General features: G+C 48.3%; 1 protein-coding gene across 9 annotated transcripts in view; it reads left to right on the forward strand.

The window, feature by feature from the left end:
* The first annotated feature begins 8,672 nt into the window (after positions 1–8,672).
* Positions 8,673–13,662, forward strand: part of CHD5 (chromodomain helicase DNA binding protein 5) — a 164,166-nt gene continuing 159,176 nt past the window's right edge. For 8 of the 9 annotated variants that reach the window (XM_074218609.1, XM_074218618.1, XM_074218611.1 and 5 more), the window contains exon 1: positions 8,674–8,941. In XM_074218609.1, coding sequence (XP_074074710.1) covers positions 8,854–8,941 — 88 coding nt within the window. In that variant the 5' untranslated portion in view covers positions 8,674–8,853. Of the gene's footprint in view, positions 8,942–13,662 lie in introns of all 9 variants that reach the window. The other variant, XM_074218613.1, reaches the window with a different exon arrangement.

The raw sequence follows: 13,662 nt of genomic DNA on the forward strand, positions 1-13,662 counted from the left end.
TGCATTATTTCAACCTGGAATTTGGAGTCCTGGGGATCAGATTCTGGTTCTTCTGTTCACTGCTTATGTGACTTTGGGCAAGCCATTTAACCTCTCTGTGACCTCAGGTCATCTTGTCCCATCCCTTGCCTATGGTTACTCTCCCAGTGAGCAGCAATGTGAGTCCAGACTCTATAACATGTGGGAGGTTTGGATTTGTGACACTGGAGGTATCTTCAACTTTAAACCTATTACTGACCTGTGGAGGAAAGGCGAGTTTCCTCATGCTTGTGATCAAGATTGGTCTTATCTCATTTGGTCTCAATTCTTTGAATTTAGCTTCTTTTTGTCATTTAAATTTGCTTTGATGCCTTTTACTTTTCTACTAGTCATTTCCCCAATGAGTCTCCCCCACCCCCCACTCCCATTGAGCCCTCCTCACTGAAGGAGATACAATGACCCATCAGTGTAAACCTCTCACACTCATCTTCAGCTTTGTACTCGGTGGAGGGAAGGGGCTGTCATCAATTCTGCAGGAGCTAGTTTGGTTTTGAAATTACTTTGCCTTTTATCTTTTTTTTTCTGTTGTTTTAGTATTTTTGTATTCATTGTTCTCTTGTTTCTGCTTTTTTAAAACAAGTCTTCCACGTTTTTTCATTCCTTCTGTCAGTTGTTATGGCATTATAATGCTCCATTACATTCATATGACAGTTTGGTTGTTCCCCAGTTGATGGGCACCCACTCTTGTTTCAAATTCTTTGCTGCAACAGAAATTACAACTGAATATTTTGATGCCCGTGGGACTCTCCCATTTGGCTCTGATTTCTGGGCATATGTCCAGTAGCAGGGTCAGAGGGTAGAGCTTGGTCAGTGACTTTCACTGATTATTTGTTGATCTCTACAGCAACAGAAATGCAATCCTCTGGAGTTATCCAGTTATTTCCTATTCAAGTGACATTTGTCCATTATGAATCTATGCCTGTCATGTGGTGGACATTTCCTTTTTCACAGTTGTGGGATAAGTGCTAATGATAATTCTGGAAGTGCTTTTGGTTTACTTCCTCTATAGTATCTGGGTTTGCTATAACCCACTTGAACATTGGTCTTCCTGGGTCTCCCAGCGAAGAGGCTGGAGGATTACTTTGGCTGCTTAGCACTGGAGACCCATGGAATACCACTGCCTAGGAATCTGAATTGGGATTTTTGACTTGCTCAAACTGAATTTTGGATCACTTGTTTTTGGAGATGTTGCCCTCCCTACCTGGTGGGTTTAAAATGTGCTGTTACATGAATCCGGGATTTGAAACGTTCACTGTTATCAAAATGGTCTACCAACTCTGCAAGTCAAAAGCATTGGACATCACTGGAGTGATAATAGTGCTAAGACTGAAATGCTGACCTCCATCTAGGAATTTCTTAAAGGTTGATACTCATTCAGCCTTTGAAGTTATTTTCTTAAGTGTCCCTTTTCAGCTATCAAATGATTTTTTTCTCACTGATGCCCAACAGCATGGTGATAATTCTAAAGAAAAAGCTTCCATGTATCAAAAATCCTGTCCCCCAGAATTTACCAAAATTCCTTTCAATTCTAGACATTATACTTAATGCCCATTACTTTGATTAATGCCCATTACCTGTGTAAACTGGAGGGCCAGGAGCACTTGCTTATCCAGATTGGAGATGTCCCTCCTAGAGGACTCAGTTCAGACTTGTACTTATTTGTGCAATCATTGAACAAAGTGGGAAAAGTGGTAAGCAGGGTGGCTAGATGGTGCAATGGATAGAGCACTGGCCCTAGAGTTAGGAGTACCTGAGTTCAAATGTGGTCTCAGATAATAATTACCTAGCTGTGTGACCGTGGGCAAGTCACTTAATCCCATTGCCTTGCAAAACTTAAAAAAAGTGGTAAGCAGATGAAAACAATATGGATTGAATGAAATCTGAAAAGGGTCAGATGTTGCTTTGTGGGTTTTAACTTGTTTTGAGTTAAAGCTACTGCAATCTTGGGTCACATTGGTAGGGAGCTGATAGTCATACAATCTATCTTCTGCTCTGGTCAGGTCATATCTAGAGTATTTAGTCAGTTCTAGGCTAATGTTTTATTACAGACATTGGCAAACTAGAGGACATGTGGAGCAGGATAATGATGACCTAGGACTTTACAACCACAGGGTATGTGCTTGGAGAAGGAGGTCCTGCTTGGGGGGGAGCCCTACCCAGTAATACCAGGAAACTGGATGAAGTAGATTTAAGGTTGATGTAGGAGAATTGTCTTGCTCAGCATCCCATCGCAAGGAGACACTAGGCAATTGTCATCCTGACCCACTTGTTGAGTTAAAAACTTCTTTGGAGTGTGGCTTACTTCAGTGACCACATAAGGAACTCATACTTGTTCTAGCCCTGTGGCCATAGAAAGGAAAGGAAGTCTTGTCCTACCCTATCCAACCTTGGCAGCTTATGGCCTAGTTGGGGGATTTAAGGCCACCCTGCAGAACTGATAATGGAGCACAAAGCTAGGAAGTGGGAAACTGGAGTTCTGTTTTTGACTCTTTGTGATCAGTAGGTGTGCACCTAAATAACTCGTGCCTCTTTTTTAATCTGTCAAATGGAAGTAATAACTGCCTTATCAAACCACAGGGATCTTGAGGACCAAATGATGGAATGTTTGCTATTTTTCAATTAGATAATCAGGAGAAATAAGCATTTATATAATATCTAGCATAGGTCAAGTACTATATAGTAAGTGCTTTACAAATATCTCGTTTAATATTCTCACAACACCACAAGGGTAATGTTATTCTCTTTACAATTGAGGAAATGAGACATGGAGGTTAAGTGACTTGGCCAAGGTCACTCAACTAGAAAGTGCCAGATAAGAGAGAGCCTTAAGGATCTGGTTTCAAATCTAGCTTGACCACTTTGTTCTGTGACTTTGATAGTTTTATCTTCTCCAAGCCTTACTTTCTTCATCTTTCAAATGGAGTATGTGTAGAGGGGAACTCTAATTAATCTCTTCTAGCTCTTGAGCTTTAATTCCATGGGTCTATCAATCATAGAATTTTAGAGCTGGAAGAAACCATGGCAATCTTCCCATCTTCTCCTGACAGGGGATCTGGAGGTTGAAGCCCAAGATTCTGTTACCTGATTAGTAGCAACCACAGGCCTAGAAACCAAGGAATGTCATTCCAGAACCCCATGCAGTCATTGTTTTCTGTTGTCCCAGTAGGCTTCAGAATTGACCGGCACTGTGGGCCCTACCAGCTGTGCCAACTGTCCTTACAGGGTCTCGGCTGTATGAGATTGACTGTGCCCATCAGAGGACTTGGAGAAATCACTGTGCCTAACCAGTATTGAAAGACACTGAATGGAAATAGAGACTTTGGTTTTTAGGTCTTAGATTCGAATTAAATGTCTTTGATGAGGCCTAGCCCACAGAGTGTGGAGATGATCTACTGGAGGAGAGGAATTCTATGTGGACATGAGAGCTAACCCAAGAATTTGGGGTTTGTATCCCAGAGATAAAATGCAGAGTGAAAGCTATTCTAATGAGAATTTTTAAAGAGTAAATATTTTTCTCCACTGCTGCAATTTCCTTCCAACAAAAATAACCCTCTGTAATGATGGATTGTATTTATTCCAGACTCCTCGACCCAGTGACCAATTTGATGTGAGTCTTATTCTGCACCTTTATCTCCTACCTCTGCTGAGAGGATCCATTCTTGCTTCATTCTTTCATCTCCCCATTAAGTCCTACCTTTCCTAATCTTTGCTACTAGTATCTCCCTTTTAAGAAGATCTCCACTTCTCCCCATTTGACTGTTAGATCTGCCCAAGGAGGGACTGTTTCTGAATTTCTTTGTATCCCAGAGCTTAACACAGGGTCTGGCACATTGTAAACACTTAATAAATGTCCATTGACTTGACTCTGGAGTTGTGATTCATTGCATTAATCAGAGTTCCAATGTCCCTTCGTTCCTTTACATTTGTGTAATCATTGTATCATCTATTCTCTCAGTCCTTATTGCTTTACTCTAGTCAGTTCATGCATAGTCTTCTCAAATTTCTTTGAATTTTTCATATTTGTCATTTCTTATGTCAAAATGCCGTTTCCCCCCGTCATCCTTCAGTCAATGGATACTCCATTCCAGAAAGCATTTATCAAACCTATACTCCATACAAAAGGGCACAGAAGCAACATGAAAAACATCTGCTCTTTAAAAAGATTTCTCTTGTCAACTCATGGTAGAAAGAGATAGCATAGCCTGGCCTTAGAGACCAGGAAGATTAAGAAATTACCCCGACACCCTGGCTCTGTGACCCTTGCCAAGTCACTTGAGTCAGTCAGCAATCAAGTTACTATAATACATCTATGTGTCAGACATAATGATAATTACAGAGAATGCAAAGAAACACAAAAACAAGCTGGGAAAAGATCAGAAATTGCCCCCTGCCCTCAAGGAGTTTATAATCTAATTGAGAAGACAACATGCAGCTCTATATCTATCTATCTATCTATCTATCTATCTATCTATCTATCTATCTATCTATCTATCTCAGACCCCCTCATCTGTTAGCTTTGCAATTGTTAAAAAAGGAATTAAGATTAGCCCATTCCCGATTCATTGAAGTCTCAGCAACTCTTTATGATCACTTTCTCTGTAAACTATCTTTTTAATGATATATTCTAGAACTGAATAGAATTCCTATTCTGGCAACCTGGTTCTGGAGCTCCTTTTTTTAAAAATCTGGATATTGTCTTCTTTCCTCATGCTGTAGCATATCTCTTATTTTCCACAATTTAAGCCTCTCATTTTAAAGATGAAGAAACTAAAATCCAGAGAAATTAAATATGTAGGCCATGTAGCTACTTAGAACCAGAGCTGGGATGGGGGCCCTAGCCCTTGACTCCAGATTTAATGTCCTTGTCACTTTACCAAGAATAGTAATCACCTTGAGGGCAGGGATAGGGTGATTTTTGATTTTGTCTCTTTCCAGCTGCTAGTACATACTAGATATTTAATCAGTGTTTGTTGATTTGAATTGCTATGTTAATTTTGATAAGGTATATGATAAGAATAGAATAGAAACCAGTGTAGTATTTTAAGGGCAATCCATTTCTAAGTCTGAATTCTATTGTTTGAACTTTGTTCTTGAAGGGAACCATGATATCAGAGGTGATGCCAGGGTTAAGTAAATGGATTGGATTTGAGTTAGGGGCTGCTGTGCTAAGTCACCATCCTTACATTCTCCTTCTGAAGTCAACTGGGTTTGGTAGTCAGGTATGGGTCAGGATGACTGGAGATGGCCCTGAATATGAGGCCTGAATTTGACTTGCCCAAGGTCATACAGCTATTAAGTATCTAGTCTGACACCAAATTTGAACTCAAGTTCTCCTTACTGTAGAGGTAGTGCTCAATCCACTGTATTATTTAGCTGCTCAACCACAGCTTTTGTTCAGGTCCTTATCACCTCTTTCTTGGACTGTTGTAATAGCCCTTTTTTGTTTTTTGTTTTTGGAGGCATTTGGGTTAAGTGACATGCCCAGGATCACACAGCAAGTTAAATTTCTCCTGACTCCAGGGCCAGTACTTTATCCACTGCACCACTTAGCCGCCCCTCAGCCTAGTGTTTTAAGGCTGTCTACAATAATTTTCCTTTCACTCACCCTGCTTCTATTGGCATGGCCTGCTAGCGGCTCTACCCCATTTCTTCAGTGTACTTGCTACTGATGTTCCAGTTTTCTTCAAAGCCCAGTTCAGGGTCTCCTCTTACACCAAGGCCTGTCTTTTTCATGGAAGCCCATGCTTGAAAATCAGAGGCTCTGGCTTCAAATCTTCCCCTTGTACTTTGAGCCTTTCTCTAAAATGAGGGATTGACGGGGTCCATGAAGTCCCTGTAGATCTATGATTATGCCCCAAATTGTCCTTCCCCCCTTGAAATAATTGCATTTACTTATTTTTATACATATTAAACACTTCTCTCTAGCAAAATATGTTTCTTGAGGGCAGGAAATATTTTGTAGGTACTGTGTCCTGTACATGGTAGGTACTTGTCTCTTGAATTAAGTTCTTCACCCAGGCTGTGAAAGGAGATATTGAATGGTGTTAGTGAGACAAGGAGCCTCAACCAGACTAGGAAGGGTGAGAAGTCTTGGCAGCAGTCTTGGACTCAGGCCCCTTGCTTTTCCTGCCTCACTGTCACTTTCATTTCCCTCTCCCTACTTAGGCACTCAGCCCTCTGGGTGGCGGCTCCCTAAAAGCCCAGTGGGATGTAGGACCTCAAATCCTTTCAGTTCTTTGCAGACCGTGATGCCAGATTGGTGGCAGAGCAGATGTAAAGTTTAGATAAGAGTCCCCTCATGGGGTTTGCAAATGACCAAAGAACAGATGGGTTGGGTGTTATTTAGAGATTACATCCAGGGGGAAAAGTGGATATTCCTGATGCTTGTGAGAAACCTTGAGTAGGTTTGCTGAATTCAGTGTTATTTGGTGATGGTGATAGTGACTGTTAGTGGTGAATCACTCAGGAGGAGACTCCCCTCCATGGAAGGCAAGGAAGTAGGTCTTGGAAATAGACATTAATGATATCTTGCTGGGAAAAAATAACCCAAAAGTGTGAGGCTGATGATGCTAGGTTCTCCTTGGCTAGGTGCTCAGTGAAAGCAATTGAATGGGATGTTTTCCTCCTAGGAACCTGAAATAAGGAGGAGCCAATTGGTTTGTTTCCTAGAAAGCCCCGGAGACGGTCACCTTCTTGGCTCTTTTCAGTCTGCCTTCTCTGAGGCTTGGAGGGATAACATTCCAGCCAGTGACTTAAATATCTGCATCCGCAGCACGATTTAAAATAAGAAAAGTTGGGCCTGGAGGTGACCGGAGAGTCTCAAGTGCACCGTGGTCCAAGCCGAGACTGGCCATGGAGCAGACTGAGCCGCCCTCCCTACGCCCCACTGCCTGTGTGAGCAATGAGGACCTTTTCATCTGTGGCCGGCCGGCAATTCATTTGGCCGTGGCTTGGGAGGGATGCCGCTCTACCCGATGTCTTTACCTCCCCGGGGAGGGCCCGGCCCTCCAGCCACCACCTGACATTGAGGGCATCGAGTTTCTTGGCAAGAAAGGTCAGTCCGAGTTAGCGCTGCCCATCTCCTCCCCACCCGGGGCTGGCAGCTTCTAGATCCACCCCTCCCTGCCCAAGTCCCTGGAGGAACTCTGGTCCCAGATTCTCTAACCCCAGTTTAAAGTGATCTGAGATGGGGAGGGCGGGCTAGGTGAAGCGGCCTGCTCGGCCTCGGAGGAAGCCGGGAGCCCTGCGATCGATTGATGCTGGAAGGTAAACATTGGTTTTCCCCGGTGGGTCCAGCGGCTCACGCCGCCGGTGGCTTGCTCCGTGTCTGTCCGGACCAGAGAGGCGGCGCGGGCTTGCTCCTGCGCCCTGCGGGAGCCGCTCGGGGCCCTCTCCGGCAGGGTCCGGCGGCTGCGCCCTGGGCCGGCCCAGCCCGGGGGCCCTTTCCAACTTGCAAGTCTTGCTCCCGGCACATGGCTGGGGAAACTTTGCCGGCGAATCAGAGCGGCTCCAGTCTTCGCAGGAGCTCTCTTCATTATCAAAGCTCTGTTGTGACAGCCCTTTTTTTCCTTTCTCTTTTTTCCTCCCCAGCTCCAGCGTGGGAATTTGGCTGCCTCTTCTGGCATTTTTGTTAAGAGTTCGAGGTTGGGGGCTGGAGCCCCTGCCCTCTGGTCTTCCCGGAGACACCCAAACGATGTGGCCCCGAGTGTCAGAGGCAGGTGCATGTCCGGGGCCCCAGGGGCTCACTGAAGCTCCAGCTCGGGACTGGGGCAGGCAAGCTGGGGAGGAGGGTCAAGGGCCTGGAAGGGCGCTTGGGGCCCCAGAGCAGGAGGGCGGGCGGACTGAGCAGCTCCGGGGCCAGCGCCCAGCGCAGTGCCTGTGTCTGTGCGAGCAGGGGAGGGGGCTCGTGGGGGCACCCTCTGCCAGCCGGGCTTCTCCCCAGGTTGGCCTGCGGCGGCCAGCTCAGGGCGGGGTCTGGCGCCCCTGGGCCCGCCGGCCTCCGCCGCCTGCCCTCCCCCGGGGTCCCTGCCCCGGCCTCAGTCCGCGGCTCCCGGCCTTGGGGAGGCGCCCGGCCGTCCGGCTGCCCGAGCCCCCGGGGCCAGCTCGAGGCGCCCCTCCGGGCCGGTCCCTCCCGGCCGGTCCCTCCGGGCCGGTCCTTCCCTGCCGGCCCCTCCGGGCCGGTCCCTCCGGGCCGGTCCCTCCCCGCCTGCCCCTCCCCGCCGGCCCCTCCGGGCCGGTCCCTCCCCGCCGGCCCCTCCGGGCCGGTCCTTCCCTGCCGGCCCCTCCGGGCCGGTCCCTCCGGGCCGGTCCCTCCGGGCCGGTCCCTCCCCGCCGGTCCCTCCCCGCCGGCCCCTCCGGGCCGGTCCCTCCGGGCCGGTCCCTCCCCGCCGGCCCCTCCGGGCCGGTCCCGGGTGCGAACTCCCGGCGCGGCCGGAACGATGGGATGCGGTTGCCGCGGCAACCAGACTGGACGTCACAATCCGGGCATGTGTGCCCCCCGCCCCCCGCCGTGCCGCCGGCGCCGCCGCCTCCCTGCCTCTGCCGCCGGGCTGCGGGGCGCGGGAGGGCGGAGCGCTCCGGAGGGGCCGGGCCCAGGCGCTCCGGGGGCTTTTCGGGGAGCGCAGCGACGCGGGCGGATCGGAGGGTGTCGGGGTCCAGGGCCGAGACTTGGGGGGGCGGGGGGGACGGGTAGCCGCCATCTTCTCGCCGAGCCGGCCTCGCCCGCCGCGCGAGCAGCTCCGGCAGCGCACGGGTTAAGCCTGGCACCGCGCCCCGCGGGGGGGGCTCCGGTCTCCCCTCCCCCCCGTGCCGGGCATGCGGGGCCCGCTGGGCACAGAGGAGGAGCCGCCGCGGCTGCCCGAGGAGGAGGACGAGGAGATGGAGAACGAGGAGGACGCGCCAGGTGAGCGGGCAGCGCCCGAGGGGCCGGGCAGGGGGCAGGGGAGCCGCGCGGGGTCTGCGCCAGGTGGGCACCGGGGGAGGGGGAGGGGGCGAGACGGGGGCGGCGGGGCGGGGGCGGTGGTCGCGCGGAGCCGGGCGCCCGGGCCGGAGGCTGGGCACGGGCAGCGCCCCGTTGCCCTCTGCGCGGGTGGGGGCTGGGCCACCGTTTCCAGGTCTCGCCAAGGTGCCAGGCTGAGAGCGGCGGCCGGGGTCAGCCCTCGTGCCCTTGAGTCTTCTGGGTGTGCGCGTGTGGGGCGTGCGTGTTTGTGGGAGCTGGGGCGGGGGGCTCCGTCGGCATCGGCAAGGGAAGCTTTGGTCTTGGGCTGCATCACACGAGAGGGTCCCGGGCCTTGGGCCAGGTGGGCATGGGGGCGAGGTGAGGGGGCTTCCCTCCAGGGGAAGAGGCCATGTCAGAGAGGACCCTTGGAGTGGGCCCGTGGCGGGGCTCCAGGAGCCTCTATGGTAAGGGTTGGCTGACCCGGGCCATCCCCTTGCCAAGCGGCTAAGGGACTAGCTGGCACAGATGTGGCCTCTTTCTGGCACTAATGGGCGTGCTAATGTCCCATTCTGCCGAAGGCTGTCTGGGGACAGGTGGGTGTCTGGTGTTCACCCAGAGAATGTCCCAGCAGCTCAGGTGGTGGTTGGCGGTGCTGCTGGTGAGGGGGCAGCAGGGCCAGCCAGTTCCTCCCAAAGCTGAAGAGCCCTCCCCATCGTGGGTGCCCCAAAGCTCCTACTGTGCCTCTGCATCGCCGAGTTCAGATAGTTATTTCCTTTTTTTCCTTAACCTGAGTCGATGAGAGTGGAGTGCGGAGGAAACGTCTCCTCCTTCCCAGTGACAGAGCCCTTTGGAGGTTCTGTGACTCCCCTACCCCACCCCGTTCCCTCTTCTAGTCTCACCACTCGGATTTCTCTTTCTTCCGTGGACTTTAAAGATACTTCGAGAACAAATGGCAGGTCTCTGGCATCCAGATAGCCGTGGGCCATTTCGGGGCCCCCAGTGCAGCTCTGAGGCATGAATGGGAAGGAAGAGAAGAGGCTGCTACTTCCTTCTTCGAAGAATCCCCCTTCTCCACTATCCCATCTCTTCTCCTCAATCTTGGGAGACTGCAGCCTCAGACTGGAGAGGGAACTTTCCTGGTCCTCACTTGCAAAAGTTGGAATACCTTCTTGTCTGAGAAGTTATTCCTTCCTTGTTGAGTTGTGCTCTCAGTTTCCCTTTCCAACCTTTTCTTTTGCTCCTCTGCTCCTTGAACAGAAATTAAGTTCAGCAGCTGCTTATTGGCTTTCCAAACACCCCAACTTTCAGAATTTCTGATGATTTTAAAATGTGCTTCATGTAGGGAAGAAACAGGCAATGCTAGGAGGCAGCTTGGTTCAAATGATCTTGGTTTGGCAGAGGTGACAAACCCCTCACTTCACAATTTACCCAGCATCCTGTGGGGCCAGAGCTCCCATGAGACAACCAAGTCAATCACCCACTTGTGCCTGAGCCTCCTATTTATCTGCAAACTTTTCTCTCCCAAGCAGACCCACCTACCTCCAGGCATTCCTCTAGAATCCCCTCTCCTCCTCCTTGCAGCCCTTTAAAGGTTTCTAATCTTGTCATCTTGGGCCAAACAATGTCAAATTCCTCATGACCATAACAGTTCCTCAAATCACAGCTGAAGACAGATATCTTTTCCCTCTGACTCTTTGATATGGCAGGATTTCAAAAGCTTTTGCATTCTACACAAAGCCTTTCCTCATCCTCCCTTCAAGTTAATGCCTCTTCTTCAAAAGTCATTATGTATTTGTTTTATACATAATTTGTACATTTATTATATGCCATATGTATATACCTACACCTAATGCTTACTGTATCTGTCTCTCTGATGGACTATAAACTCCTTGCCGTCAACATTCACGGTGTACATACAGCATAGTATTAGGTGGCAGGTAATACTTGGTGATTGATTATTTGGATCTGGTCAGTCATCTCTGACTAGCTTCCTAACATTTGGTACAGAGAACTGAACCCAGTCCTGCCTGAAGACTGTCTCTGGTTGTACATCTTTCAGTTGTCATGAACACCGAGCACCCTTTGAATTCACAGTTATTTCAAATATCTATCTTCCCTCTCTAGGAAGAATGGTATTAAATGAGAAAGAGGCACCATGTTTGGAGTCAGAGGTCCTGGGTTGAAATCTTAGCTCTGTCATTTATTCCTTTGAGTCACCCTAGGTAAGCACCAACTTTTCTGCATTTGCAAAATGAGAGGATTGGGCTGGATGGACAACATGATTGCCTTTTCCTCTGGATTCTGTTGCTCTGTTCTGAGAGTCAGAGCAATTGGTGGTAGCAGTGAGAGTGGTAGAACATTCCAAGTAGTGGAAGGACATTCCAAGTCCTTTACAATCTGGCTTCACTCTTTCCATTCATCTCATATGACTCCCAATCACTTACTTTACCTTCCAGTCAAATTGAATCTCTCTTTTCTTTTCTCCTGCTCTCCCACATCTTGGAGTTTTTCATATTTAAAGGGACTTCCTTCCCCCAGAGTAGTTCTCCCTCCTTCCAAGGCCCAACTTCCATGCCACCTCCTTCCTGACCTTTGCAGATAAAAATGGTCTCTTCATTCTCAAACTGAGAGGCAACATTGTAGAATGGACAAAGCAATGGATTTGGAGGCAAGACCTGGGTTTGGATTCTCATCCTTTTGCTTCTTATTTTTGTGACTTTGGGTATATTATTTAAACCTCTCAAGGACATGAATTTTCCTTTGCTGTAAACTGAAAATGGAGTGGGGTGGTCAGGAGAGATAACATGGACTAGCTGGAAAGTCCTCTCCAGCTCTAAATCTGTGATCTCTTACAAGAGAGGGATTGTATTATAATGCATCTGGTCTAACTCTCTCATTTTACAGAGGAGCCCTTGGTTATGCCCAGAGAGGGTTAAGTGTTTAGTTAAGTGTCCTAGGTCACACATGAAATGATTGGAACTCAGGTCTTCTGATTCTATTGGTATTCTTTCCCTTTACCACAGTGAAAATCTTAGAGACAAGAAGACCTATGTGACTCTTCGCATATCACTTAATGTCTTAGCTCTTAGGACCTCAGAAGGCAATTAGATTATAAGTTACAGAAAAACTGCCAACCTGTATTGATGAAAGGACTGTCCATGTTAGGAGTTCCCTGTATGTCTGAAATCTTAGGTCTAGCCCCAAACAATAAGCCTTCCTTTGTTCTTTTTTCACTTTTTTTAATGTAGCCTAGTTATTGGGGTAGACTTGCTTCCCCATCCCCCACACTAGATGGGCTGCTTCTTGAGGGCAAGGGTCTATAGGTTTCATTCATCTTCATTCCCCCAGTACCCAGAATAGGGCTTCATAGGTACTTAATAAAAGTCTTTAAAATGATTGATTGATGCTCTGGAAGGAGCCACAGACTCAGAGTCAAAAGACCTGGACTGACTCCTTGGTACTACTTGAATGATGTTCATCCCTCTAGACCTTATCCATCAAATGACATCACTTCCAAAGGTTCTTTTGTATTCCAGACCAGACTGCTAATCCCAGTTCTGTCAATGACTGACTGTATGTGACCTTGGGCAAGCTACTTCCTTTCTCTGGTTCTTAGTTTCTTCTTTTGTAAAGTAGGGAAAACAAAATTTTCCCTACCCACTGGGGTGAGATAAAGAGCAAAGGAGAGAGCAAGTATGGCCAAGTCTTGGTAACAGTCGAAATCTTCCACAAAACAGATGATGATCATTCTTCAAATGGCCTGTTGATAGGTGCCATTTTTTTTCCTGGGGAAATTTCCAGGGAAATGCTGTGCCTGCCATTCAGGGAACTAACCCAGCCTGCCCAGTCAGGTTCTTTCACTCTAATTTTCCATCATAGAGCCCCATGTCTGGCACGTGTTCATCTTCACATACTTGATGACAGCTCTCATGACCTCCTCAGCCCTCTCTTCTCCAGGCTAAATATTCCTAGTTCCTTCAATCCCTTCCCACAGACTCAAGGTCTTTCCTCTTCTTAGTTTTCATCCTCTGGACAGATTAGCTTAGAAGTGTCCTAATTAGGCAGTGCCCAGAAACTGAGCATAGTACTCTCAATCTGGAAGCAGTACATTTCAGTGAGTCTTCTCTTCTGCCTAACTCTGCCTCATCATGTAACTGTGACACTCTGCAGCTTCTGGGGTCTACTCCCTGCTCCATCCACTTCTCTTTGATCTCTCTGATATTTTTCTGGCCAAGTCCCTTTCATTGACCCCACACCTCAGTGTGAACAAATTGATTTTTTTTTGCTTTAGCTTTTTTGATTTTTGCAAGGTAATGGGGTTAAGTGACTTGCCCAAGGTCACACGGCTAGATAATTATGAAGTACCTGAGCTCAGATTTGAACTCAGCTTCTTCTGACACCAGGGCTGGTGCTCTATACACTGAACCACCTAGCTGCCCCCCAGCATGAGCAAATTGAACAGATCCCTTCCTACTTTTTGTGTGATAACAGAAGTCATTGACTTGAAGTTATGGAGCTGAATTCAAACCAGGGCTAATCCTTAGATGTCTGACCTTAGGTAACTCATTTCAATTCTCTGAACCCAAGTTCCCTCATGTGTTAAAATTATAACCAATCAAACAACCTACCCTCTAGGTATACTATGTGCCAAAAGGTAGAGATCGCATAAAGGTGAAAAAACAGTC

This window comes from Macrotis lagotis, chromosome 1 (genome assembly GCF_037893015.1).
Source record: "Macrotis lagotis isolate mMagLag1 chromosome 1, bilby.v1.9.chrom.fasta, whole genome shotgun sequence".
NCBI lineage: Eukaryota > Metazoa > Chordata > Mammalia > Peramelemorphia > Peramelidae > Macrotis > Macrotis lagotis.